The following is a 26,987-nucleotide window of genomic DNA, read 5'->3' as shown; positions in this document are numbered from 1 at the left end:
TTAATTTCTGGCCCTGTTTCCATGTGAAATAGAAAAATAAATGTATATGTGTAATAGAAAATGGAGGCAGTTGTTCAAATAATTCACTGAAATAGATCCAGTTTTACATCTAAATAGTTCAATGAAAATACTTTGGGGAACTGGATGTTTCTGTCTATTTGTCTCGACTGAATTCTCCACTTACTGTTAGGTATTGATAAACCAAAAAAAGAAGTTATTTATTTAAAACAAAATTTTTTTTTAACAAGGGAACATTTAACTTTCCTCACCCTTTCCTAAAACAAAAGTAAAACATTCCCTGACATATGTTAGACAGGTCTAGGTGGGCCTCTATTATGTGAGAGGGATTAGAAATTAATTAAAGTGTTATAAAAAGTTACAAACTTTCCTTCATTTCCATAAAAACTTACTTATGGCAAAAACATTAAAGATAATACAAATACTGTACTTAATTACTTATTTATACCTAACATTGAATTCTTCGTCTCTTACACCCACCCAACATACTCTATCTCCAGTCTTTCCCATCTCAGTTAACGGCAAATTCATTTTTCCAGTTTCTCAGAACACTTTAGAGTCATCCTTGATTCTTCTCCTTCTCTAGGACTCCAAATCCAATCTGTCAGTAAATTGTATTTATTTTCAAAATATATCCAGAATCCAACCATGTCTTATGGCGTCTACTGTAATAACTCTAGTACAAGCTACCATCATCTCTTGCCTGGTTTACTGCAATAAGACCTGCTACTCTACAGACCATTTTCAACTTGGCAGCCAGAGTAATCACTTTAAAGCCTAAATCACATCATGCCAATCCTCTGCTAACAGTGTTCCAGTCCCAGGCATACAGGCCTTCCACCATTTGGTCTCCTGGTACCTCTGTGAATCACATTACACTATTTTCTTTCTGGGTCACTCTGCTTCAGCTAAAATGGCCTCCTGGCCATTCTTGCAACTTACCAGGTCTGTTCCCACTTCAGGGCCTTGGCATAGGTTGCTCTGTCTGGAATGCTGTTCCTTTTTTCTTTTTTTCTCCCTAACGCCCCAGGGCATGGCTGTATATCCTAGTTGTAAGTCCTTCTAGTTCTTCTATGTGAGCCGCTGCCATAGCATGGCCACTGACAGACAAACACTGTGGTTTCACGACTGGGAAACGAACCCGGCCGCCAAAGTGGTGAGACAGCTGAACTTTAACCACTAGACCATCAGGGCTGGCTCTGGAATGCTCTTTCTTTAGATATCTGCAGTTCTCTCTTTCACCTTCTGCAAGTCATAATTCAAATGCCACTTTTCTCAGTGAGGCCCATGCTGCTTGCCTGATTTAGACATTACCATTCTCCCATTCCTCCTGAGCTTTGTCTCATTCCATATCCCTTCCCTGTTGTATAACAATATGCAGTTCTATACAGTTTATTTCCATGGGTACTACACAGATGCTAGAAATCTAAGGCAAATATAGCAAAGGATAAAATAACTGACAAATAGGAAAAGAAAAAGCCTCCACAAGTATCCTAGTAAACGAGTCAAGGATCACAAGAGAGTAAGAATTTGCAGGTCACCTGAAGTGAACTGGCCCCATAGCATCCCCATGAGAGGAACCCACTTTATCACAGAGATGGTTCCATATTAGGTACGGCTTCTGCTAGTCTCATGAGAATTAGGGCTTCTTTTATTACCTAATCTAGTCATCTTTAAAAGATGCCACAGAGCACTTTTACTTAGATATGTGTACTTTCTCTTTGCACTGGTGGGTCTATATGAAGTTATTATCCCAGAGGAATTTGAACGTCTACAGCAACAATGCTTCGTTTTCCTTTAACGGCTTTTTTTCGAGGGATGGAGACATTTTTGTGGTGTGATGAATTCATTTGGTCTCCTGATATGTTTTCTCCACATGCTTTGGAAATCTTGTATTTTTCAGAGAGGTGGTAGTCATCAATGTCTTAATTGCAGCAACAGCTTCATTGTTTTAGCTTTATCATAATTAAGATATCCTGGTAGTGTTGATAGTTTAGGATATTTGATATTAATCTAATGGAAAATATTTTTGAGCCTTTGTGTACAGCAGTGCCCTCGAACTACAAACAAAATCATAGCTAAATCAAACTTTTTACAAATGAATTTTAATAGATTACAGGAGGTAGGAACACTAGGATAACTGACGTGACTTCAAAGCTAAGATCTCTGCCAACAGCACAATTCACAATTTCCTAAGAGTGAATTTTTGAGCTCTCTCTACCAGAGTCTTGTTTAACTCAGTTTCCTTTCTCCATAGCTCACTTTCATTAACTCCCGTTGTGTGTGATTATATGTAAGCTAGACACCAGTAGCCTGAGAGTAAGATCTGGGCTCTATTCGGAAACACTAGGTCAAATCTGGCCTCCATGTGATGCAGGTAAAACGCCTATGCAAGAACCACTACGGCAACATTAATTGAACATAATTTTAATTGAAATGATCTGCTTCAGGTTATCTTTCATTAGATCTAATATTAATTTTTCTCTGAATTTTCTTGGTAATGTACTTGAAAGCGCTTCTCAACCATTGTATAAACCAGTCTTCCTTTGTAAGAAATTAGGCCAATTGTCTCTCATTGTCACTCTCCCTTCCACTCTACACTTTGCCCAGCATTGAACTGGGCCCTGATTTACACATTATGGTGAAACTTTACCTCCTAAATATATTTAACCTTTTGGAACTTTAAGTATTTGGCAAATACTGAAGTGTAGGGGAGATTACAGAGAACTAAACACAAAATTAACAGAAGATTCAACTGCAATCCACAGAGGAAATAACCAAATAAGTTGCTATTTTAAACAATGTAAGCAAAAAGGAGGAAGGAACGGATTATTTCAGAACACAAATATTCATAGACAAGAAAATAACCGAAGCAGTAATGCTTAGAAAGACGTGATGAAAGTTAGTAGTTGAATCTCTATATTTTATAATATTTGACGTCTTAGGAGCGGACATAAGCATGGATAAGCCAGGTTTCTTCCCTAAGCAGCTGAAAACAACATTAAAAATATAAACAAGACTTCACATAATATAAAGAGTGAAAGCAACCGAAATCATTGTCGTACGACTGTATTACGTAAGAACTACATGTGTAACACTCAAATGTCAGAGGACAGGATGCACAGTTCAACAGTGGGAGTGCAAGATTTCCAAAAGAGGAACAGGCCAACATCCTAAGGAAATATATCAGATCACTCATAAAAGGCTTTGAGATAGAAAAAGGTTTCAATAATAAAAACGTGGTCTTTAAACGCCTGAGCTTGGTAAAATGAGTCGGGGTCGGGAGGAAATTGCGGACCATAGCCTCCCACCGCCTCCAACGACTGTGCAGGGGCAGCGTGGGGAGGGATGGGGTGCGAGAGCCTGCGGAAGGGCTGGTGCTTCTGGATCCCGGGAGGGGCTCCATGTCCACACCACGACCCTCGGTGCTTTGGGGGAGCGGGTCTTTCTGATTTCTCCGTTTCCCTTCACCATTCTAAAAGCACAATCCGGCCAAGACCTCGGTTCACCCCAATTCCTGGCCCAATTCCAAGGGCCGGTCTCTGCCCTGAAGTTGAAAACAAGCTTCCTGCGTCGGCCACCGAATCCCTCGAAAATCCTAGCCCTCTCAGCTCCACTTCTAAGGAAGCCTGGCCCTCGCACACCTCCGGGCCTCAGCTCATCCCTTCTCTCCCAGTAGCCGCCGCCGCCGCCGCCGCCGGGAAAGCGGCCGCCCGCGAGCCGCACGACGCCCCGCCCCCCGCGAGCGTGGCGGAAGTGGCTCGCTCGGGAAAGGAGCCCGCGCGCCACCTGGCCGAGCGCGCATGCGCCAGCGCCAGCGCCGCCAGTGGCGGGGGCGTCGGTAGCGCTCCCTCCTCCGTCTCCGCAGCCCCCGCCCCACCGAGAGTCGGGCTCACGCCATCTTGCGCCCCCCTCCGCCCCAGTGCAGCCACCTTCTCCGTGTCGACACTCTGAGCCCCCCACCCCGCCCCTTTCCAAGCGTGTCCCGGGCCGCAGCAGCAGAAACCGCACCATCTCCACCCCCACAGTCTCCACGCGGGACGCGCCGCCGTGCCTACAAGTGTTCTTAAAGCAGAGGTTGTAGGGGGCGCGGAGGGCGGCGCGGGGCAGCGGGGAGAGGGCTGGGGACGGGGAAGGACGCCGCGCGGCGAGCCCCGTGTCGCCGGCCCCGCCCTGGCCCCCGCCGGGGGCGGCCGCGGGGGAGTCCTTGGCGGTGGCGCTCGAGGGCTGAAGGAGGCCGGTCGCGTGAGGCGCTGGCCCGGCGCGGCGCCCGGGTCCCCGCGGAGGGTGGCCTCGGCCGCTGACTCCTCCCCGCCGGCGGGTGGGCGTGGGGCGCGCGGAGCCGGCCGGCGGGCAGGGCCGGCGTGGCCGGGGGTGTGAGGGAGCGCCTGCCGCGCGTCATCTGGGGACTGCTTTGGGGGAAGAGTCCTTAAAGCGGGAAATTGTCGCCTTATGGGCAGCGTGGAAGAAGAGTTAGGTAGCATTAGTACAAGTGCAGCGTCCAGAATAAGGGCAGAATGGGCTCCGTTCTCTCTGGGGGAGCCCACCTCTGTGACCCCTGGGGAAATTATTTAGCCCGTCTTCTTTGGCTGGATGTTCTGGTCTGTAAAATGGGGATAATAATAGCCTAGCTCACAGTGTGAGGATCATGTGAGGATGGACACGTTAAATGACTACAACAGCGCCAGCCACTGATCAGTTACTTAACTGATTAATTTCAGTTCTCCATGTTTTAAGAAATTCAGAATGACTGTGACTTTTTTTTTAAATTAAAAATCAAGACTCTTGGTTTGACATTCGAGAGTGGATTTATAGGGGCGGTGGAATGTAATATCTGACACTCCCAGACGATCCCGGACATCTGTTGTGACTGTACGCGTGGATAAACGAGCGTAACTCCATGAGGCTGATAGAAACTTTCAGCCGTTTCTTTCGGAAGCAATGAGTATATATTTATCTGGGAGGAGAGGACCTAGGGTCTTAGTATGTGTGAGGGGCGGAACTTTGGAAGTGGAATTAGGTTAGATCTGCAAAGATTTACTCGAAGACCAAATTGAGGACAGAACAGGTGGCATTTCTGATGGATGTCCCGGAGAGGCTGGGTTTGACTGAATGTGAGGAACGATTTCTTGACAGTTAGTACTTTGAAAATATAGAATGCACTTCACTGTGCTATTGCAAGTTTCTTGTCTCTGGGAATATTCAAGCAAACATCTAGAGCCGTCTAGGTCTAGAGCAGCACTGTCCAATAGAACCTTCTGCCATGATGGAAATATTCTTTAGTCTGTGCTGTCCCAATATGGTCTCCCCTAGACACACGTGGCTCTTGAGCGTTTGAAATGTGAATAGTGCACTGAGGAACTTAATTTTTAATTTTATTTTAATTAATTTAAGTATAAATAGCCACATGTGGCTAGTGGCTGCCTTACTGGACAGCATAGGTCTAGAGCTTTGAGACTGGACTGTGAGGCCCCTTCCGGTTCTTGATTTGGTTGAGTTTTAAGTCAGAGAAGCCAACTATTGGAACATTTATTGCCTTAGGGAATTGTAATTATATTCAAATAATGCCTCTCATTCAAATACTATAGTTCAAAGCATGGGTCTGTTAGTACTTATTTACAGCTTGACAAATTAAAGCAAAGCATTCTTTTGACCCCTAGGTTGTACAGCTAATGCCAGATTCATTTGGAGAGCCATAACAATAGTAACAGGAGTTTCCTTTAATCATTATTGTGCTGTATTGTGACCAGGGGTTTCTGCTATCTTTTATCACTTTGGGTAGTTTTCAGTGAAAACTTTTCAACTCTTTTATTCCTGAAACTTTTTCTATTTTTTTTTTTGACTTTTGGCATAATAAAACAATTTGATCAACTATCATAATAACCTTTGAACATCAGGACCTTTTAGAAGTAGTTTTGTGGTTTTAAAGAGATAAATCTGAAATTTCGTGATATTTCGCACGATTACTTTCTTTGAAATATGTAGGTGTTTTTTTCTTTTTCAAGCAAATGTTTATAAAGTTAAGCTTGAAAATAAAACTTAAAAACCTTTATTTATAGGTAGTACCCTTAACTCTGGCCTGATGTCTGCAAAATGGTGTCCTTAGTCTCAAGGCTGAAGATAATTGTTAGATCTAGAACAGAAACTTAAAGCTTGTGAATTAAGTATATGCAGAGAATAGCCCATACTGTACAAATCGAAGTGAGTTGCTGTTATGTAGGGTAACTGTATACCCCACTTTTTCTGGGACCATCATGTTTTTAGAGCCTGTTTGTCCCGGCATGATTATTAATAGAGCCCCTTTCACTATCACAAATGTCCCAGTTGGGACCACATAATAATAGGGTTATCCTACTTTTAGGGTTGCTGAAATTTGTAATATGTAATTTTAGTAGGATTAACTATATTGTGGGTTCGGAAATGTACTTGCTTTAAAGTAGTGACAAAGTTGTTGCTTATGTGTTTAAATAATAGTTGAGATATCTGGAATGAGGCCAGCAGGTGACCTGTCCATTTAAGCCACTGGTACTTCAGAAATTTTCCTCTTCTCCTTATAATCGGATAGAAATCTTGGGCAGCTTGATTTTTGGTTCTCTCTCAAAAAATGATCTTTTGGTATAGGAGGCTGCAAAGAAAGCCTGTGTCAGTCACATCAGAATATTGACTATTTTTGAAAAAGACTTTGTTGAAAATAACATCTGTTTTATTTTATGGAGAGATTGAATAGTGAAGTCAGTCAGAGATCTGCTTATTATGTGTTAGAATGTTAAAGAAGGATTTTGCATATAGTTCACCAAAATAGTAGAGAAAAATAATTCAGCCAAATGCATTATTGTATTAATTTGAGTTTATCCTGTAATGGATAAAATATTTTATTGAGAGTCAAACACACTTGGTTCGAGTCCTCACTTTGCTAAGGGTTGAATGAGGTAACCCATGTGACGTGTTGGGTGCAGAGTTGGGTACATCGAAGCACATAGAAGTACTCAATGAATATTAGCTTCTCTAGCCTGAAGGTTTTTGAATAACAGATCTGGAAGAGATATTAATGTTCTGAGAGGCACTGTGCATAGATGCAAAGAGCGCTTAAAACTAATTCCAAATCCCTAGGTTTAGCCCTTTTCTGCCATATTCTCTCCTTGTGATTTCCGTTAAGGTATTTAACTTTTCTGAGCCTCAGCTTCCCCATGAGTAAAATGGAATTAGTACCTAACCTCATCCCACCTCCTCTCAGGATTGTTGGAGGCTTCAGATGAGAATTATATCGATTGTTGTCTTGTTTTACAAACATTGTTTAATTGTTTTTGTCTCAACTTGTCTACCTGCTACTTCCAGTAAAGACTAACCCTAAACCTGCAAAAATTGTTGTGTATTTTAATATGTGAAACAGCATAAATAAAGTATAATAGGCACCGTTACCCAAGATTGGTCCCTTTGACAAATAATACTGTGAGTCACAGTAGTGGTGCTTTATTGATCTGGTTACAGTATATTCTGTACACAAAACAACTCCATGCCACTGCTAAGGGAGACCCAGCATTTCCGTGGGCGCTCGAAGTGCTCCTTCCATTGTGTTAAGTGCTGTATCTCATTATTTATCCAAACATGTCAATCCCACTTAACAGGTATGCTGATGAGATTTTTACTTTCTGGAACAGATCTGTCAATTTTGCTTTATACCACTGCATTTGATAATATCTGGCTGATAGTTAATGGATAGTGAAGGTTAAATGAGGTAATGAATGTGAAAATAGCACGCTATCTGGCATATGGTATATAGCAGTTGCTGAAAAAATGCTGTGTTCATTGAATTCATAGGGCAGTAAATTGAAATAATTTCTGTGAGGGCATTTTATAAATTGTAAAATACTATGCAAATATAAATATTTTAAAATCCTGAAGTGTACTTTTGCTGTTTTAAATGCTGTAGAGGTTTTATGACTGAATCCTGTATCTTTCGCTTTACTCATATTATTTATTTTTGAATCTTTAAAAGACTGCTCCTAATCGTAACATTCTTTCTCTGAGAATATACGTGTTTCGTGATACATTTTCAAGAAGCTGTCCTTTTGCTTGGATCTTCTCCCTCCTCCTTCCCCGCTTCCTCCTCCTCACGGATGGAGTGCTTTCCATGTATCAGGCACTGTCCTAAGTGCTGTATTTACTTAGCCTCATGTAACCTACGAGGCGGGTGTTTGTAATCTCCATTTTAAAGATCAGGGAACTGAGACAGGGAGGTGATGTGACTTGCCCAAGGTCACATGGGGTTAGAGTCTGTGTTTGACCTCCAGACTCCAGCTCTTTACTGCTAACCTGTGAGTTGGCATAGGCAGATATTTCACACCAAAGTTCACTATGACAGACACATCTGGAGGTCTTGTGAGTTAATTACGGTCAGCTTTTATTTTATGTTCCTTGTGGGTTAGTAGAAAAACTCAACTGGGAGTCAGGGGACCTCAGTTTTAGTCCCACCTGTATCACTAAATAGTGATGTGTCCTTGGGCAGTTCAAGAAACCCCTCTGGACTTCAGTTTCCTCACCTGAAAAATGAGGGATTTGGATGAAATTAGTGATTTGTAAACTGTGCTTCTGAACCTCTGATGTCTTTGATCCCACTCCCACCGATTTGCGTAGTTATACTTTTGTCTGTTGTAGTTGTTTATCCATTTGCCTAAGATTTACTTTTAAGCAAAGAATTCCTGAACTTAACTTTTATTTATTTACTTTTAAAGATTGACACCTGAGCTAACATGTGTTGCCAATCTTCTTATTTTTTATTATTATTGTTTTTTCTTCTTTTGCCCAAAGCCCCTCGGTATATAGTTGTATATTCTAGTTGTGAGTGCCTCTGGTTATTTTCTGTGTGGGACGCCGCCTCAGCGTGGCCTGATGAGCGGTGCCATGTCCATGCCCAGGATCTGAACTGGTGAAACCCTGGGTCCCTGAAGTGGAGTGTGTGAACTTAACCACTCGGCCATGGGGCTGGCCCCAAACTTAACTTTTAAGGTCATCAGTCTCTAAGACAACTTAATGACAAGCGTCCTGACTACTACATGTACAGCTTCTCAGTAATTCCATGGTATTTTTGTCTGTTAAAGGTGGTAGGCATCTTTTACAAATGAAAAAACTAAGGTACTAAAATGGGAGAAGATCGGTGAATTTTTGTTAAAATATGTATGTAGATTGACTGAATATTTCAGGTTATCAGCTAGTTAGGATCAAAGCCTGTTGTTTGTTAGATTTGTGACCTTCACCTAGTATTTTTACTCTTAGCTTCCTCATTGGTGGGGGGGAAATGCTTGCCTTGTAGGGTGATTGTCAAAAAATGTGAGTGAATATGGGTGAAAAACCCTTGATAAACTCCCAGATGCTTATAGAGATTCACGTAGTTTTTACATGCTTACAGTAAATTTCCCATTCCTTTTTCTTTTTGTCACATGAACTATGTTTTTAACCAAATCAGATATTTTATTGAATTGTTTATATTTAATATGGAGTTCTCATAAGGTTTAATATTTCTAAAATGTGGATCTAGACTAGAGGAGGATCTGGATGTTTAAGAAATCTGCTCCTTTTTTGACATCCTTGTCAAATACACTTACCTCTTACTGTTAGAAGTATAATTGATTCCAAAACTTTGCACATATCTGAAAAGTTAACCATTAAGTCACTCAATTATGTAATATTTTATGTGAAAACACAGTGCTTCAGCATTGGAAAAGTAAGCTTGTCATTTTGTCAGGGTTTGGATGTTAAGTATTTTATTTTAGGATGATCTGGCTGGCACATTTGCACTGCTCTTTAAGGACCATTTTTGCAAAGAATAAAATTTTTCTTTGAAACTCAGTTTCCGTAGGAGAGAGTACTGGATATGAGAGCACATGGAATAGAAACCTACGTTAACATGAGACTAAAGAAGAAAAATGCAACAATAGAACTTTGTGTGTTTCTGAGCAGTCTGTCACTGGGCTCCTATGTAGGTTAAAAAAAAAATTGATCATGTAGCCAACTAGGATATGTAAATACACGGTTTATATCTGCCTAATTGGGAATTTTCACAGTTGCCAGGTGTTTTGATATTTCTTTCAATTCAGATACGTTTTTTGAGTGCCCCCTATGCCTTAGTCCCTGTCTTCTTTATGACATCCATCTGAGACAGGTAGAAATTGTTCTTGACAGATGGAGAAACTGAACTTGACAGATTAGGTGATCCTTATTACCCAGTTCTATTCTATTGATTAATTATCCTTCTTAACAAAAACCCCATGGCCATGACTTTTATTTCAGTTTCCTGCCTTACAACATCTGTCACAAAGCTTCTGCAGGATTTCATCTCCACTCCAGTGTCGAATAGTTGTTTCAAACTTAACATGGCGCGAATGAACTCCTGTTTCTTTTCCTTTCCAGTCTCCTTGATCTCAATAAATGGTGCCACTGTTCAACCAGTTGCTCAGGCCCCAAGCTTCAGAGTCATCCTTGACTGCTCTTCTCTCACATCCCGTGTTTAATCCATCAGCAAGTCAGCTCTGCCTTCAAAGTACGTTCCGGAAATCTGACTTCTCCCACCATCTCCACTTGTTACACTGATTCAGGCCCCTGTCATCTTTTGTTTATACAACTTCAGTAACTTTCTAACTGGTCTCCTTGTGCCTTTGCTTCCTTACAGTATACAGTATATGGTATATAGTGTATTCTCACAGCCAGAGTTATCTTCTTAAAACCTAAAACATTTCGGGTCACCTCCCTTTTCACAATTCTCTAATAGCTTCACTTTATACTTACTAAAATTTAACCTCCTATGGCTGACAGAGCTTTGTGTCATCTGGCCTCTTGCTGACTCTCACATCTTATTTTCTACTCCTTATCCCCTTTGTTCTCCTCACTCTAGCCACACTGGCCTCAGGATGTTGATACTTCACTGTTCTTTTTACCTGAAGTTCTCCAGAGCCCCCTCCTGGGCTTTGTTCAGATCTGTATTAAGTGTCATCTCCTGGTTGAAATCAGCTTGTTTAATTCGTCTTCAGAGTATCTGTGCCTCTTTCACATTGTACTTATGTGCTTGTCTCCTGCATTGGAATGTGTTTCTTTTTGTCTAGCCTGGTCACTGCTACACCCCAGCTCTTACCGCAGCGTTTGGCGTGTAGTAGGTCCCTGATAAATAGTTATGAACGAGCAAACCAAAGCACAGGTGGTGCATTGGCTTTAAATACGAGGGTGCCTTTGTTGGAAGAGGAGGGAGTCCAGACGATGCAGTGGCTTTGGTAGAGGAGAGTGGAGGGAATTGCTAAATAAAAGCCTTCTATTTCTCTGTGAAGTAGGAGGTGCAGTCATCTGCCAATAGTTGGGGGAGAGATTATAGGGCAGAGGTTTATTAATAAACTAAAATAATTACTACGCACTAAAATGTTTAATGTTAAACCCAAAGTATTAGTAAACTAAAACAATTAGATGTCAGAGAAAGGAGGCTTGCTGATGGGTGAGTGTCTGGGAAGGCTTTGGAGATACTGAGCTCAGGTCGGGCTCTTGTAGACCACTGGTTTGGATAGGCGGAGAGGAAACAAAAGGTGTTGTGAGTGGAGACGACTGCAGGGTCAAGGTTCAGAAGAACCCTGCGTGGTTAGGGAGACACAGAATGGTTGATTTGATTGCTGCATGGAGGGAGGCTGGGGAGGTCCCGTGGGACTGATGTTAGACGAATTTTGTCGTCTGGGCAAAGGAGAGCCATTGGAGGCTTCTGAGAAGACGAGTAACACGTCTTTAGAAGGAGTACTCTGGAGGTAATATGCAGAATTAATTAGAAAGCTGGGAGATGGGTTTAAAAGATCCTGTAGTAAGGGTATTGATTAAGGTGAGATTGGGAAGGAGGGGATTGATTTAGAATTGATTTTTAAAAAGAGAAAATGCCAGGACCAGAGTGTCTTCTGGATACAGGCAGGGAAGGGACTGGGGAATCAAAAATGCCTTGGAGTTTTTGACTTCGTGTGACTGAAGAGTAGTGTTGCTCTTATAGAACTGGGAATGGTGGACAGGGAAGCAGGTGTGGTGGGAAAATATACCAGGGAATAGTATATATATTGTAGGGAAGAGTTTTTGTGTCTATGAATACGAAGTCTTTGGTAATTGTTTTAAAATGGTGGTTCTCTTGTCATTCTGATCATTAGGCATTCCTTATGAATATTTATAGCTTCTTATCCATAGTAATTAGAATCAAACTGATTTTGGTTAGGAAGTACTTACTCTTGTTCCAGTAGTTTTAAGAAAAATAGTTGCTCAATGAATGGTGACACAAAATGTTTCCTTAGATCATGTATTGCCCTTTATGGTGCTTCATAATTTTCAAAGTACTTTCACTTCTGCACCTACGTCATTTAACAGTAATCCAGCGAGATAGGAGTAATTAATTTGGATTTGCTATTCATTTATCTGGTTTTTTTTAAAACTGCGGTTAAATATGATTTATTTTCAGATTGTAACAAGTGTTAAATCTCAGTACAGTTTCTCATAATAATTGAATGGGTCTGATGTTTCCCCTCTTATTGCGTAGTATCTGGTGCATTCTCTCTAAAGTCATTCCATTGGTCATATCTGTTAACTTCAGCAGGCTGTGAGCTCCTCAACGGCAGGGCTGACGCTTTCTTATCTTTGTATTCTTTCTTATACCATTCGCCCTGCATTTGCTGAGCATCCGCCCCGAAGGGCAGTATCTTAGGTATCAAAGTTATAGATAAAGCAGTGCCCTGTCCTTAGGCAGTTAGCAGCTTGAAGATGAGGAAGTGGTACACTGCAGTGTGGGAAGTGCCATGGTAGATGTGTTATTTCAGGTTCTGAACTCATCTGATATATGGTAAGTGAATACAAATGATATTTTAGTTAGGAAAATACAATTAGCAGTTTCAGAAAAATTGCTGTTGATTTCAAAACAGTTATAAATTATATGTGAATCATCTGTTCTTTGGATTATTCATGTTACTTCAGTTTTAGCAGATAGTTGAATGGACAGTTGAGTTTTATACCTTTCAAAATCCGCTGGAAATGGGGCATATATAAATTTATTGGAATTACCATTGTGTTATCCCAAACACTAGGTATAGATGTTTTAAAATTTTGTACATTGTATTTTTTATTTTTTGCATTCTCAGTGATTGAATGATCATTTTGTATTATTTTTCATAGCAGGAGAAATTTAGATCATGATGTAACTTGAGTTTTTAAATTTTTTTTACAACAAAACTAAAAGGCAGTGTATAATGGTGTTGGCTTAACCATAATTGCTTCCTGCCTTTGGAGTTCTATGAAAATGAAAATGTTCAGATTTTAACAGTTTTCTATTTATACTATGTGGGATGTTCAGGTTATGAATGATTGGAATTGAGACTCTGTAGATGCTCAGAATTTGTACATAGGTCTGCTTGAGTTAACTTTTCTCAGCAGTGATGTAATAGAAGGTATAGGAAAAGATTCTACCGTTTTTTAATAAATAGGTAGATGGATTTCACAATCCAAATTTTGATTTTTTTTGAGGGTGTTGTAACTAGTAATAAAGTTTTCAACTCTTTGAGGTATTTTAAGCTAAAGATGTTTCATGGTATTTTTTCTTTGGTCATTTAGTCACCAAAAATATGAGCTATAAGTAGAAACCCAGTAACAATAAGTAAAAACCCAGTAACATGTTGCTGACACTTTTGTTTAATTCACATTTGTGATGTACAACTGTATTACAGTTAAATTTTTTGTTGTTGCAGTATTTTCTAAGGAAAGGGGTATGTCCTTAAATTCTGTTGTTTTAAATTGAAAGAAGTTAATTTTTCTGCTCTGGAACAGGATTTTTACAGGTGTGACATAGTATTGGCTATTGGCTTGATGATCAGATTTAAATGTAAGTATTAATCAGAGATGAACTTACTCCTCGGGTTCACATTAAGCTGTGGCATGTTGAAATAATCTAGGTCTCCATCTGCACATCTGAATTCATTTTGTAAAATATGGCAAACAGCTGCATTTCACTTGAAAGCTAAAACAACTGCAGGACATTAACCCATTGAGAAGATTACAGTAGGTTTTCAGTTCCATGTTAACTGTATTTATTAGAGAAAATTGACTTGAGTGCTTCTGCTTTTAACCAACATTTTTTTTTTAAATGTCTGGCAGAAAGGAAATAAAGCATTGGAATGATAGGACTTTGATGTGTAAAGAAGTTAATGTCTAAAGAAGTTAATTATCTAAATCATCAAACAAAATTTGGTTACGGGAAATAATTATTTTAAAGATTCTAATGAGCTATCAGCTCATCATGTCAAGAAAAATGTTATTCACCTGCTTGATTTAAAAATTAAATAACTTGACTGTGAAAGGATGATCGTGGTTATAATGAACTAGGATTGGGACCTTTTACCTCTTACCAATAAATACTCTTGATGTGAAACATTTGCAGTCGGAGGACAACCGAAGAAAGCTGTGGTTTTAGTATGAACTGACTTTCTGAAATGTCTCCTCTTCCCAGAGCATTAAAGTGGGGAGACTGGATTTCAGTATGAAGAAGGGGCAGGTTGCGCCAGCATTGTCTCAGGACATTTGGCTGCAGGATAATCCCATAGAATGGCCTGTCTTCAAGTCTGACATGAGTCAATTTAAATCATAACTGTTTTTGGAGGCTGGGGTTAATACCTAACCTTAGAGATCAGCATTTTCTCCAGGATATCATATCTCTGTCATTCTTCTGTTGGGATAACAAGGGAACCATTTTCTAAGGTCCTTGAGAAAGCCAGGTTCTTCTTTTATCACTTTGTCCTCATTCTGCAGGACTGTTCCTGGAAGTCGGTTTCCTGTTTATTTTGCCCTAATCCTGGACTGGTGATGTGATTATTTTCTTTAACCTAAGTTCCAAATGGTGGTGCTGCTTTTCCTATATTATTTGTAGAGAAACATACTTATTCCAAAAGTCTTTGTGAAAAAAAGAGGACGAATTTAGGCTTCAAAAAAGTGATGGTCGGGGCCAGCCTGGTGGCACAGTGGTTAGGTTTGCACATTCCGCTTTGGCAGCCTGGGGCTCGCTGGTTTGGATCCTGGGTGCAGACATGGCACTGCTTGGCAAGCCATTCTGTACAGGCATCCCACATATAAAGTAGAGGAAGATGGGCACAGATGTTAGCTCAGGGCCAGTCTTCCTCAGCAAAAAAAAAAAAAAAAAAAAAAGCGGAAGATTGGCAGCAGATGTTAGCTCAGAGCTAATCTTCCTCAAAACAAACAAACAAACAAAAAAGTGATGGTCTTTTATAGCATTAGCTTCTTAATGTGTTTTAGAATTTTGGTTTTCAGGCTCAATTTGAGTGAGACTTTTTCCCTTCTCTTTCTCTGCTCTTGTATTTTCTTTCTAGTGGTTTTGGCCTGGCCCTTTAGGCCCTCAGACTAGACCAGGGCTTATGTTGGCAGATAGTTGGTCTTGCCACAGAAGGATACTGGGATATTCTAGATCCAGCCAGTCAGCCAGCGTGCTGCTTGTCTTCAATCTCTGTCCTCTGCCTTCTCAAAAACTTCATATATGGCCTATCTCAGGCAGTGGTTTGTAGTAGTTTTTTTTTTTTCAGCCTTCTTTCATGGGGCCCAGCCTTCCACCTCAGCCCTTGGTGAATGACTCTGGTTCAGGTTTCCTTTATCAGTTTTAGCCACCATTACCCACAGGAGTGGTCAGATTAGAGGATGCATTAAGAAGATAAATTGGGCAGCGATGTGGGTAACAAGAAGGGGGGGATGTAAGAACGTAAACAAAGTAGAATTTATTTGGCTTCTTGCAAATTACAGAGTGCAGGAGGAGTCCAGGGTAATGACTGAGGTTTTGAGCTAAGGTGACTAGTAGCAGTAGAGATGTCAGTAGTAAAACGGCACTAACTTTATAAGGAAACTACTTAATATTTGTTGAACTGTATTGAGGTCTTGTAGAGAAAATATGCAAGTTTCTTAAACTTGTGATTGTGAAGTAAGGGTAATCTAAATTTTTCGTAGAAGCTTTTAACAGATTAAGAAAGGGAGAATTCTTAAGGTCTTTTTGTTTATAATAGCTAACATGGTGTGTTTACTGTATGCTCAGAACTGTTCTAGATGCTCTGTACATATTAGTTCATTTCACGCTCACCACAACCCTGAGAGGATGGGGTTATCATTCGCATTTTACCGATGAGGAAACTGAAGCACAGATAGGTTACCTAACTTGCTCAAAGTCCTGGTGAAGTAGCAGAGTTGAGATTCAAACCAAGGCAGTCTGACTCCTGACACCTCCTAATTAATTTACTCTAACTTCTCAGTACTGCTTTATTTTATCATATGTTCTAAATTTGTTAATTCTTCTTTAGAATCTGCAAAGTATTTTTATGTTAAGGAACATTATGGTATTGTAAAGTTTATATAAACATAAAATAGTAGCTAACATTTATTGGACACTTACTGTGTAATAGTTGAGGCTTTTTGTCTACTTTCACTATTTTATTTTAATGTTATTTTCACTAATTCTTGTTGATGGGGCTGCCACATGCGTTAAATAAAATGACGTTAGGATTGGCGTCTAGTTTTCCCATAATGCATCAGCTTAATTTTACTCGGAAAAAGTCACATTTTAAATTGATGAGTTACTTAGCCATAAGATTATAAAATATCACAATGCTTACTTCTTTTCTACTAATTGGCTTGATTTGTATTATTTGTATTTTAGGCTTTGGTTCAAATGAGAATTAGATTATGCTGTGGTTTTCTAATTTTGTATCTTACAGCTGTGCAACTCTTTCTTTAAATGAAATCTTACTTGAAACTCTACTATATAAAATAGAAAAAGTATTGTTGTTATGGTGTTCTGGACAGAACTGGAGGTGGGTGTAAGCTTGGGGGCCACTGGGAGCTCCCTGAGATATTTCCAGTGAACCTTAGGGCTCCCTGGAACACATTTTGAACACCACTAAGCTCTATTAAAATACTTTAATGAGTATTTTTCTTCTGTTACTTCTTACACAATGTGTACTGAAGTAGTTATCACTCCAGTGAGTAATTTTTTCATAACATATTTGATTAAGCAGTTTTTTTCCACCTTACTATTTCATTTTAATAAAGAACATTAGGTACGAACAAATCAGATTTACATAAAACAAATCAGAAATTTAAAATTTTCTACACTTTTTGAAGTAATTTATAATTGTTTCTGTTTTCCATGCATTTATTTGTAGTTAAGTACATTTCTTTTTGTTTCTCTTTTTTATTTAGATGAATAATACTGCAGCCAGCCCAATGTCTGCTGCCGCTTCAAGTTCTGGAAGAAGTGTTGGGAAGTCTATAAGCTTTGCATCAGAATTACAGATTATGATGTAAGTATGTCTCTGCATCTCATTTATTACTGTTTTATGTTTTCATATTCATAAAAGATAATAGAAATAACAAAATTTATAAAACAACTTGGAAATTTGTGCTTAATCAAATAAATATGAAATAATCTGATAACGTTTTAAAGAACCATATGTGGAAAGAGCAAAATTGGTTAAAAATGCTACAGTGGTACTGTATTTGAAAAATAAGTATTGGTTCATCTTTATTAAAGAATGAACAATTATATAAACATTTTTGCTCTAATTATTATCTGACCAAATCTGTGTTATGGATTCTTACTATTTTAGTTTTAGATTTGGAAAATTTTGCAATTCCTTATGTTCTTGGATAATTGAAATGTTTTCACAGAGAAGTTCTCAAATGTCATGATAATTCTATGACCCTTATTTAAATAAATTTTGTTTGATAATATTTGAAATCACTGTATTTGAGAACGTTGAGGAAAAACTTAGAACATTTAAAAAATCATCCGCACTCATTATGATTTTCCTAAGGCTCTTTTCAGCTTGACTTCTGGCTTCTTGCATTGAGTGAGACTGCATATCTTGATCTGATGGGAGGTAGCCTGTTTATTAGAAATGTTTGCTGGCACATTTTTCTTTGTTATTGGTTCAGGAGACAGTTGTCTGCATAATGGTGACAACACCATAGAGCTCTTGTTTCCCTATGGATACATTATTCTTGATATACTTGGCAATTTTAAAAGATTGTTTCTGGGGCCGGCCCATGTCTTAGTGGTTAAGTTTGGCATGCTCTGCTTTAGTGGCCCAGGTTTGCTGATTCACATCCTGGGTGTGGACCTACACCACTCGTCAGACATGCTGTGGCTGCAACCCACATATGAAATAGAGGAAGACTGGCACAGATGTTAGCTCAGGGCAAATCTTCCTCAGGGAAAAAAAACGAAAAGTTTCTGTTGAAGGTTTAAGTGTCTTCCTCTTGTGGGTGTATGTTGATAGCCTTCACAGTGGATTACTCCACTGTATGATGATTATTGTTCAAAGGAAAAATTTGAGCATATATCTGATAGTTGCTTGGTGAACATCCTTTAACAACAACACTGAAAGCGTTTATGTCATAGGCTTTTAAGCTTTTAGGTCTCAGGATCCCTTTATACTTTTAATTATTGAAGACCTTAAACGGCATTTGTTTATGTGGGTTGTATCTATTAATATTTATTGTTTAGAGTTTAAAACTGAGAAATAAAAAACTTATTAATCCATTTGGAAAATAATAAACCTATTATATGTTAGCATAAATAATATATGCCCTATAGAAATAATTGTCTTAAAACCCGGAATTGGTAACATGTTTTGTTAGATAAGATGAGAATAAATTAAATGTATTAATTTAGGAGTTGTGTGAGGTAAGCTTATATTTTAAATTATGGAAAATTTTAAGGCTTTATGCTTCTATAAACTTTTGTATATTAGTTTTTTAATTGTTCACTAGCTTTATATTAAGAATCTTTTGTGTTGTATTATGTTAATTATGTTTAAAAATATTAAATGTGTTTTAGAAAGTTTATAGTAAAGTGAGGAAATTCATTTTCCTTTAGAGCTGGTTCATCGATGTACCTTGTATTTTTAAAAACTTTTAATTTTGAAAATTTCAAACTCATAAAATTATAGAGACTAGTGTAATGAACCCCAGGCATCCATCATCTGGCTTTAACAATAATTGTGTTTTGCCAGTTATTTAACCTTTCTCCTTATTCTCCAGTGTTTTTTTTGTGAAATATTTTAAAGCAAATCCCAGACATCCTATTTCAAATTTGGTAGTATTTATTAAGACAGTGTATTTGTCGGTAGGTATGACACACAGACTGGCTGCCTGTTTCTGAAAATAAGCTTTTATTGGACCACAGCCACACTCATCATTTATCTATTATCTATTGCTGGTTTCATGCTATGTGGCAGAATTGAGTATTTGTGACAGAGACCATATGGCCTGTAAAGCTGAAAATGCATACTATATGGCCCTTTACAGAAAAAGTTTGATGATCTCTGATCTGTAGAAACAGCTTTCTAGAAGAAGAAAGCTGTATTTCCTTTTGTCATTTATACTTTGGAGAGGTTCTACTTAGTGCATTTGATAGACTGCAGGCCACTTAAGAAAACTGGGAAAAAAATAAAAGCTAAATTCAGCACTTTCTTATTAAATACTTTTGCAAAAGTCTTCCCAACTAATGTGCTTAAGTTGGATTCAGAATGCAAAAGTTATTGTTGGCTACAGCTTTGGAAGAAATGTACATTTTTCTTCTATTTTAGACCTCAGAGAGAGACCTAATAGTTACATTCATCATTTATAGTCTGAAGATATTTTTTTCCCCTTATGAATTGCTTTATAGAACAAGAACATAGGGCCCAAATTGGGGGAATCCTTTTTAATTTAGCAATATTTTCTATCGATATAAGGTTTTTAGGTTTTTGATTATGTAAAATTAGAATCAATATACATTTGATCCTTGCTTATATGATTTCGAATGAGAAAGTACACACTTAACTCTTTGTGTTTATTTTGCGTTATAGGAATTTCATTCTGTGAATCCCTACTTTTTTTTGAGGGCAGGTTCACAGTTCTTCTAAGCCTATTTGTATTGTACTGCTCTTTTTTAATCCTCTACTGCTACTCTTTCTCCCCACCCATTCATCACTAAGAAGGTGGTTTTCTCTTGGCTCCCTGCTCTCTAAATAAGCAACAATACCGTAGTGTCGTTTCCAGGGAATGGTTTCATTGAAAGGTATCTAGCTGTCAAGCTCAGAGGAAGTTGTCATGATCTGCTCTAAATGTAGAACTGGCAGCCACTCTGGTCTACTATTGGAGCCTTGACAGAATTGACCATGTTTTAAGTTTGGGTGGTAAACAGTACCAGTGAAGCATTCTTTAGGAAGTGCTTCTACATGTTTTAAACTGAAGGATTAGCTGCCAAACAGTTACCAGTGGACTGGGGACGACTGCAGCTTTCCCTTACCTAGTGCATGTAACTGAGCACATGTGCCATATGCTCTTATCACACCTCTTTGAATAACGTGCTGGAAGGGTCCAGAGGCTTTTGACTTTTAAGTTATTGAACTCAGGTAGCCTGTAAATTAGAAAGTGAGATCTTTTTAATCCACATTGCAGACATTTTAACGAACTTCTTGAGAATTTTAATTAATTTCAGTGCACTTCAAGGGGTCTTCATTGGGCTCTCTCTTCCATATTTTACTCATTTATGTATTTTTTGCCATGTCATATTGTGCTCTTTTCAGGTTTACTCACATTTTCTAAGAATTATTCCAAATGAAAATTTCATCCTTATTTAAAATTCACAGATTGAATTTTTTTTTTTTGGGTGAGGAAGATTGGCCCTGAGCTAACATCTGTTGCCAGTCTTCTATTTTTTGTATATGGGTTGCTGCCACAGCATGGCTTGATGAGAGGTGCATAGGTCTGTGCCTGGGATCCGAACCTGTGAACTCCGTGCCACCAAAGCACAGTGTGTGATCTTAACCACTATGCCACCAGGCTGGCCCTGGAGAAAGTTTTTTAAAATTAGTTTCTTTGTGTACAATAAAATTAACTCCTTTAATGCAAGTTTTGCATTTTTTAAAATTTATATTTATTGAGCTCTTATATGGCAGGACCTAAATGCCTTCAAGATAGCCTAGCAGTAGAGAAGGGTTATGGAGACAAATAATTGTCATGTAATAGGATATGATAAATTCCATGGTAGTAAAAGAGGGAGTGGTGGTGAACTTCTGAGGGTGAGCTTCCTAACTTAAGGTCTGTACTTCTGACTGCTGCCTGGAATATCCATGAAGTATTGAACATGTCAAACTTAGTATGTCCAAAACTGAATTAATATCTCAGTAAGATTTGCTTCTTCTCTTGGGACTTTTTGGGATAAATAGCAGCAACCATTTATCCATTGCTGCACTAGACTAGGGTGTAGTTGTGTGTGTGAAATGGTGATGTTTGGCTGTTATTTAGCATTATGAAGTTAGGAGCTGTGGAAGAACATGTTCCCAGTTTTATCTTCACCTTAATCTGACTTTAAAGAGACCTAAGATGTAAATATATGAATTAGTAATAGATGTTTATTAAACTGACATAGGATTCCTTCAAATATTGTTTCCGTAGTGCATTTAAGTTTTTCAGGAAACTGGAGGAAATCGAAATTCTTAAAGGTAAAGAGTGCTAACGTTAATATATTACAACTTCAGAGATGCTCTAATAATCCCAGTGATGATGGCGAATGCTTGTGGAGAGGTCCTGAGTACCAGGCACTCCCCTGATTGCTTCCATAGACTGTTTCATTTAATGCTCCTATAACCCTATAAGATAGATACTCTTAGTCCCTTTTTATAGATGAAGAAATTGAGACACAAAGGTTAGTAACTCACCAAAAATTGCCGTTATAGTAAGTTTCAAAACCTGGATTTAAGCCAGGAACTGTAACTCCAGAGTCCATGCTCTGGACAAATTATGCTAAACTATGTTTCAGTCAATCAAACTTAGGTCGATTTATAAAATTTAGTTTACAAAGGAGCTTTCGCCAGGTTATGTGTGACAGGTGTGCTATAATGAAGTAATAATGTGAAAGCTGAATAATTGTTCAGTTAATTACTGTTATTAGTAATGAGGTCTAATTTTTATCAGAAGTATTGGATTAAGTTGTTATTTTCATATTATTGTAGCATTTATTTCAATTTCCTATTGCTAACCACCAAATCTTTTTAAGCAAGGCTGTATCAGTAACCAGGAGAAAGTATAATTTTTTGTAGAAATACATAGTCCTTATTGGATGCTCATATTTGTGATATTTCATAATTTTGGATATCAACCTGGCCACTTTGCTATTGAATATTTAAATATCATACTTTTATATTTTATCACTATTAATATTTGATTTTAATTCCTAGTATTTAAATCACACTAAAATATGTGGATAAATTTATCCATGTACTTTTTGTGACATGTATCTATTTGGAATATTTTAAGATATATACTGGTTATAAATTTAACAATCGTGAGGAAGACTTTCAAATGATAATATAAAATTGGTCACAGTCTTTGGGGAAAGTGAGAGAAACGTGTAACAGCTGATTGAGAACATGAAAGCACTGTGTAACTGAAAGTTGGTCATACATGTTTTCCTTTCAGAAAGGAAATAAGGAAGTGTTTAAGTTGCCAGATCCAACTGAATTAGATGCCTGCATTGAAAAAAATGTGTCATTTTATAAATGTGGCAAAATACAATTTTGAATTTGTACTTAAATAGCTGTATTAATTCTCTCATGAAAAGAAAATAACTAGGCCTTTCCTTTTAGGATATTATGTATATAATTACCAGAAGGAAAAAACATTTTGCTCCAGCTTAGAAATGAATTCTTAAAATTCAGGGAGATGGAGTCATTTTCGTAGTTCTGTGATGAAAATTCGTAGTTATGTGGGGAAGAATAGGTAAAAGTTCATGGATCTGTCATTCTAAAATTGCAGTATACTTGCAGATTATCACACTGGAGATTGGAAATAGCTGTCCTGAATGAATTTCATGCAGAAGCAGGACCTAACTGATAAACAGTTCACTTATCTTCAGTGTTAATATTCAGCCGTTCCTCTGTGTTCCTGAGTGCTTCCCCAGACCCCGCTGAGGGCATTCTGAGCGTGTGGTTCATGTACAGTATTAACTTTCTAGAATCTGAAGGCCTCTGAATTCTCAAATACATCTTTCAGATAAGGGATTGTGGACTTGTGTCTACCTCATAGGGTTTTATGGAGATTAAATGAGATACTAAATCAAAGCACCTAATAAGCACTGTCCTGTTAGTTGTGATTGTCATCTTTTTGAAAAATAATCATCAATATATTGAGTTATAAAAATGTTTCAAGTGCAAGGGGAAGTGTTTGCAGTTTTATGGAAAGAAGTTTTATTATTATAGAGAAGAAAATGGCTTGCCTACTTTATAGCATGCCGTCCAGTACAACTTTGTGCGGTGAGGGAAGTTTCTGCTTCTGCACTCTTCAGTAGGGCAGCCACTAACCGCACGTGCCTCCTGAGTGCGTTCAGTGAGCTAGCCACTGAGCAACTGAATTTTAAATTTTATTTTAATTAAATTTAAATAACCACATGTAGCAAGTAGGTGCCGTATGGGACAACACAGAATAACTATGGAAAATATAAAATATACATAGAATGTTTCTTTTCTGGGTTGCTTTTATTATATTTTTATTGAAATTGGGAAAAGTACATTTTATGTGTTATGTGATTTGTTGATTTTATGTTTACTTTTAACATTGTCATTTATTTTCTTTTTACTTCTTTCTCTGTCTTTTTGGATTGGCATTGTCCCGGAATTCTTTAAAGATTTGGGGGTGTTAATTTTTGGTTACTTTGGCAGGTCAGATTTGATTGGGAAGTTTACTGTTACATTCATGTTGTATTTTGTGGAAAGTCTGGATAATACTGAAGTGTGTTAGTTTCTTAAAAACGTTCTTTTGTGAATTGACATAATATATTTATACTTAGTCTTTCTGAAAATTTTGTGACTGTAGCTCTGAATGTATTGTGTTGCACTTGATTGTCATGCCATTGTGTGTAACTGAATATGTAATATTGTGAGTTTTTGGTGCTCATTTTCATGTAGCTAAATTTGCGTAATTTCTGGCAGCTCTGAAGTTAGCATATGTTATGTAGTATTTTGTCAATTCATTATTTTTATTTTTAATATGCTGAGATTTTGAAAACTTGTCATTTTTAAATGTACCAAGTTCAAAATTAATTTTTAAAAAACGTACTGGATAAAAATGGATTCTTCAATACTGAAAATATATCAGAAAGTGGTGAGTAATTTTGGGTAGGAAATGAAAATTTGGTATCTATGATTATGTGTTGATTGCCTTCTTACAATAAATTCTGTTGATATAGAATGTAAACAACTCCTGAAATTAAAAAGGTAAAATTTTATAAAAGAAAATTAGATTCTTAATATAGAGGAATGAATCTTTTTCATTTTGACTGTTTGTTTAGTTTAAGGATCCATGACCATTTTTACGTTGCCCAAGGCACAGTTGTAAATCTCTCTAGATATGAGACTGATAGGCAGTTTTACATTACATCCAGAAACTTGGGAATTGACTTATTTTGTGACGTGTTTAATATGTTAGCATATATGTTAATGCGTGTGCCACCTTTTGCAAATATATATTTTTTGACATCTCTGCATAAACGTTTTTTTAATCTTAAGTAAAACACCATATGCCTTTTTAAAAAATCCTGTGGTCATTAGGTTTTTGAACTGGCATACGTGTTTTCCTAGGACAGAATAAATAGATTTCACAAACCACTTTTCTAGGGAAGAGTAGTAAGAACTAATCCTTAATCTGTTATGTTTGACAACTTGCTTCCTCCTTCACTTTTTGTAGGTTTCTCTGTCTAGAAAGAACCATGTTAGGACCAGTTTTTGTCGTGGCTGGTAGAGTGTTACTAGCCTTTTGTGACATTCTCCCTATTCCTGTTTAGGTTGATTATGGTATTTATTAGGAATAACAATATACTAGTAATATGTTTCTGCCAATTATGGATTAAATTAAACTTTTTGAGCTGGCCTGGAAATCAATTAATACTTATTTCTACAACAAAAATAACATTCTTTTTATGTAGAGTTACTTCCAAACAGTCAGAGTTGGAGTACAACCCATTTCTAAGTCAAACACTGATTGCTTTTTTCAGTCTGCCTCTTCCAGCCCAGCATTTGGGTTGAACAGTGTGCTTTGTATATCTCTAATACTTCAGAAGGATGTGAACAGAGATAATGTTTGTTTTTAATATACAATAAAACTTCACTTATCTGGAATTCATAATAAAATATAAGTATTTTAAAGGCTAAATTAATATAAAGAGCAATAATACCACATATAAGAGAGTGTTTAAGGTAGCATGATATAGTGGAAATGATTGCAAATTTGGAGCCAGATGATCTTAGTTCACTTTTGTATTGGTGGATTTTATATGTTAAAAACAAAATACCCTGCTCCTCCACCCCTGCCAAAACGTAAATCATGGAAATGTTATGGGTAGGGGAATTGTCATTAACATTTTATTCAAAATGATATGTCTTTTATATTTCCTTATAGAAGCAGTTCATGTTATTTTCTGAAAGGAAAAACGGAAAATACTGAAAGATCGTAAAGAACACTTTAAACTGTCTGAGTTAAAACACTGTTAATGCTTTGGTGTTTATCTTTCCAATGCATATAAAAAATAAATACCAAATCCCATATTATAACTGCTATTGTATAACTTGGGTTTTTAGTTATTGTATACTATCATAAGCCCTTTCCACGTTGATAAATATGTGGCATTTATTTTTATAGTGGTGGTAGTTTGTATTCCATTATGATGTTTTTAAGCAGTCTTGTTAAATACATTAGGTTGTTTCTAATTCTTCAGTGTTGCATATAGGATTGTGATGAACTTCCTTTATATTTAGCTATAGATCTATTTCTCCACCTCTCCTTCTCCTCTTCTCCCCTCCTTCCATCCTTCCGCTTGTCTCTATATATATCTTTGAGCATGTGCCTGGATATTTCATTAGAACTAATTCCTTTAAGGTTTTTGATGATATTCCATGAAGGCTTTAATGAGTTATAATCCCACCAATAGTATATGTATGACTTGCCAATATTGAGTAATGTGGCGCATATATATATATAATATATTATTTATATATAAATACTTTTATTTATATATATCTTAAATATATAATCGCAATAGAATTGATTGTTAGTTTTTAATTAGTAATATATTTACACATTTAAAAATAGAGTTTTACAAAATGTTCTCCTTCCCTGTTAGCTGGTGTCTTTCCTTTGAGTAACAAGTTATGTTCTTCCTTGTACATTCTTCCAGAGTTTCTTTATCCACATATATACACATATGAATATATTCTTATATTTTCCTTTTTACAAATGGAGTACTATGCTGTAGACATTCTTTTGTACTTTAAAAAAATTAAAGAAAATGCATCTGGAGATGTGTGCATAGCAGCATCCACAGGCACAAGGGAGAGAGTGTGTATGTCTGTGTGTCTTTCTAGCATTTTGTAGTTAAGTTACTGTTTGGTGAACTCTGGAGCCTAAATAAACACAAAGGGGCCTTTTATTATTCAAGGAAACTGAGGCAACTTGTAAATGAGTTACTGAAGTCAGAAGAGGTAATAAGATGTTCAAGCAGATATGCAAAAAGAAGAAAATAAATGTTATTTGTAATCCCTTATATACTTTGTGGGGTGTGTGTATATGTCTGACTTAATTTTTTTAAGTTCTTAGTAAGTTTTAGCCATTGCTCTGCTTTTTTTGATACCCTGCCCTTTTTTCCCCCATTTAATTTACTGTGAACAATTTTCTATATTATGAGACAATTATTTCATTGTATGGATGTCTATTGTTATTAATCCCCTGATATTCAACCATTTGGTTATTTCTAGTTTTTCTACTCTTGTTAATAAAAGTGATGTAATGAAATCTTGATACCTGTTACCTTATATTAAAGTCTTAGAAGAAGAATTTTGAGTCTAAAAGCTTTTTGATAGTACCTTCCTAATTTTTCCTCCAGGAAA

At 37.4% G+C, this 26,987-nt stretch overlaps 2 protein-coding genes across 20 annotated transcripts in view; one reads left to right on the top strand and one right to left on the bottom strand.

Moving 5' to 3' along the window:
- The window catches only part of RUNX2 (RUNX family transcription factor 2), a 315,448-nt gene that overhangs the window by 259,716 nt on the left and 28,745 nt on the right, over positions 1 to 26,987 (bottom strand). The gene's annotated exons all lie outside the window — the stretch shown is intronic.
- SUPT3H (SPT3 homolog, SAGA and STAGA complex component) overlaps positions 3,762 to 26,987 on the top strand; it is a 465,972-nt gene continuing 442,746 nt past the window's right edge. For 6 of the 14 annotated variants that reach the window (XM_023624265.2, XM_023624264.2, XM_023624263.2 and 3 more), the window contains exons 1-3: positions 3,792 to 4,095; positions 17,263 to 17,363; positions 22,878 to 22,943. In XM_023624265.2, the coding sequence (XP_023480033.2) occupies positions 17,263 to 17,363; positions 22,878 to 22,943 (167 nt within the window). In that variant the 5' untranslated portion in view covers positions 3,792 to 4,095. Of the gene's footprint in view, positions 4,096 to 10,425; positions 10,556 to 17,262; positions 17,364 to 22,877; positions 22,944 to 26,987 lie in introns of those variants that run through there. The other 8 variants (XM_070244677.1, XM_070244676.1, XM_070244675.1 and 5 more) reach the window with 3 other exon arrangements.

Source organism: Equus caballus, chromosome 20 (assembly GCF_041296265.1).
Source record: "Equus caballus isolate H_3958 breed thoroughbred chromosome 20, TB-T2T, whole genome shotgun sequence".
NCBI lineage: Eukaryota > Metazoa > Chordata > Mammalia > Perissodactyla > Equidae > Equus > Equus caballus.
This window is presented reverse-complemented; position numbering and strand designations above follow the sequence as displayed.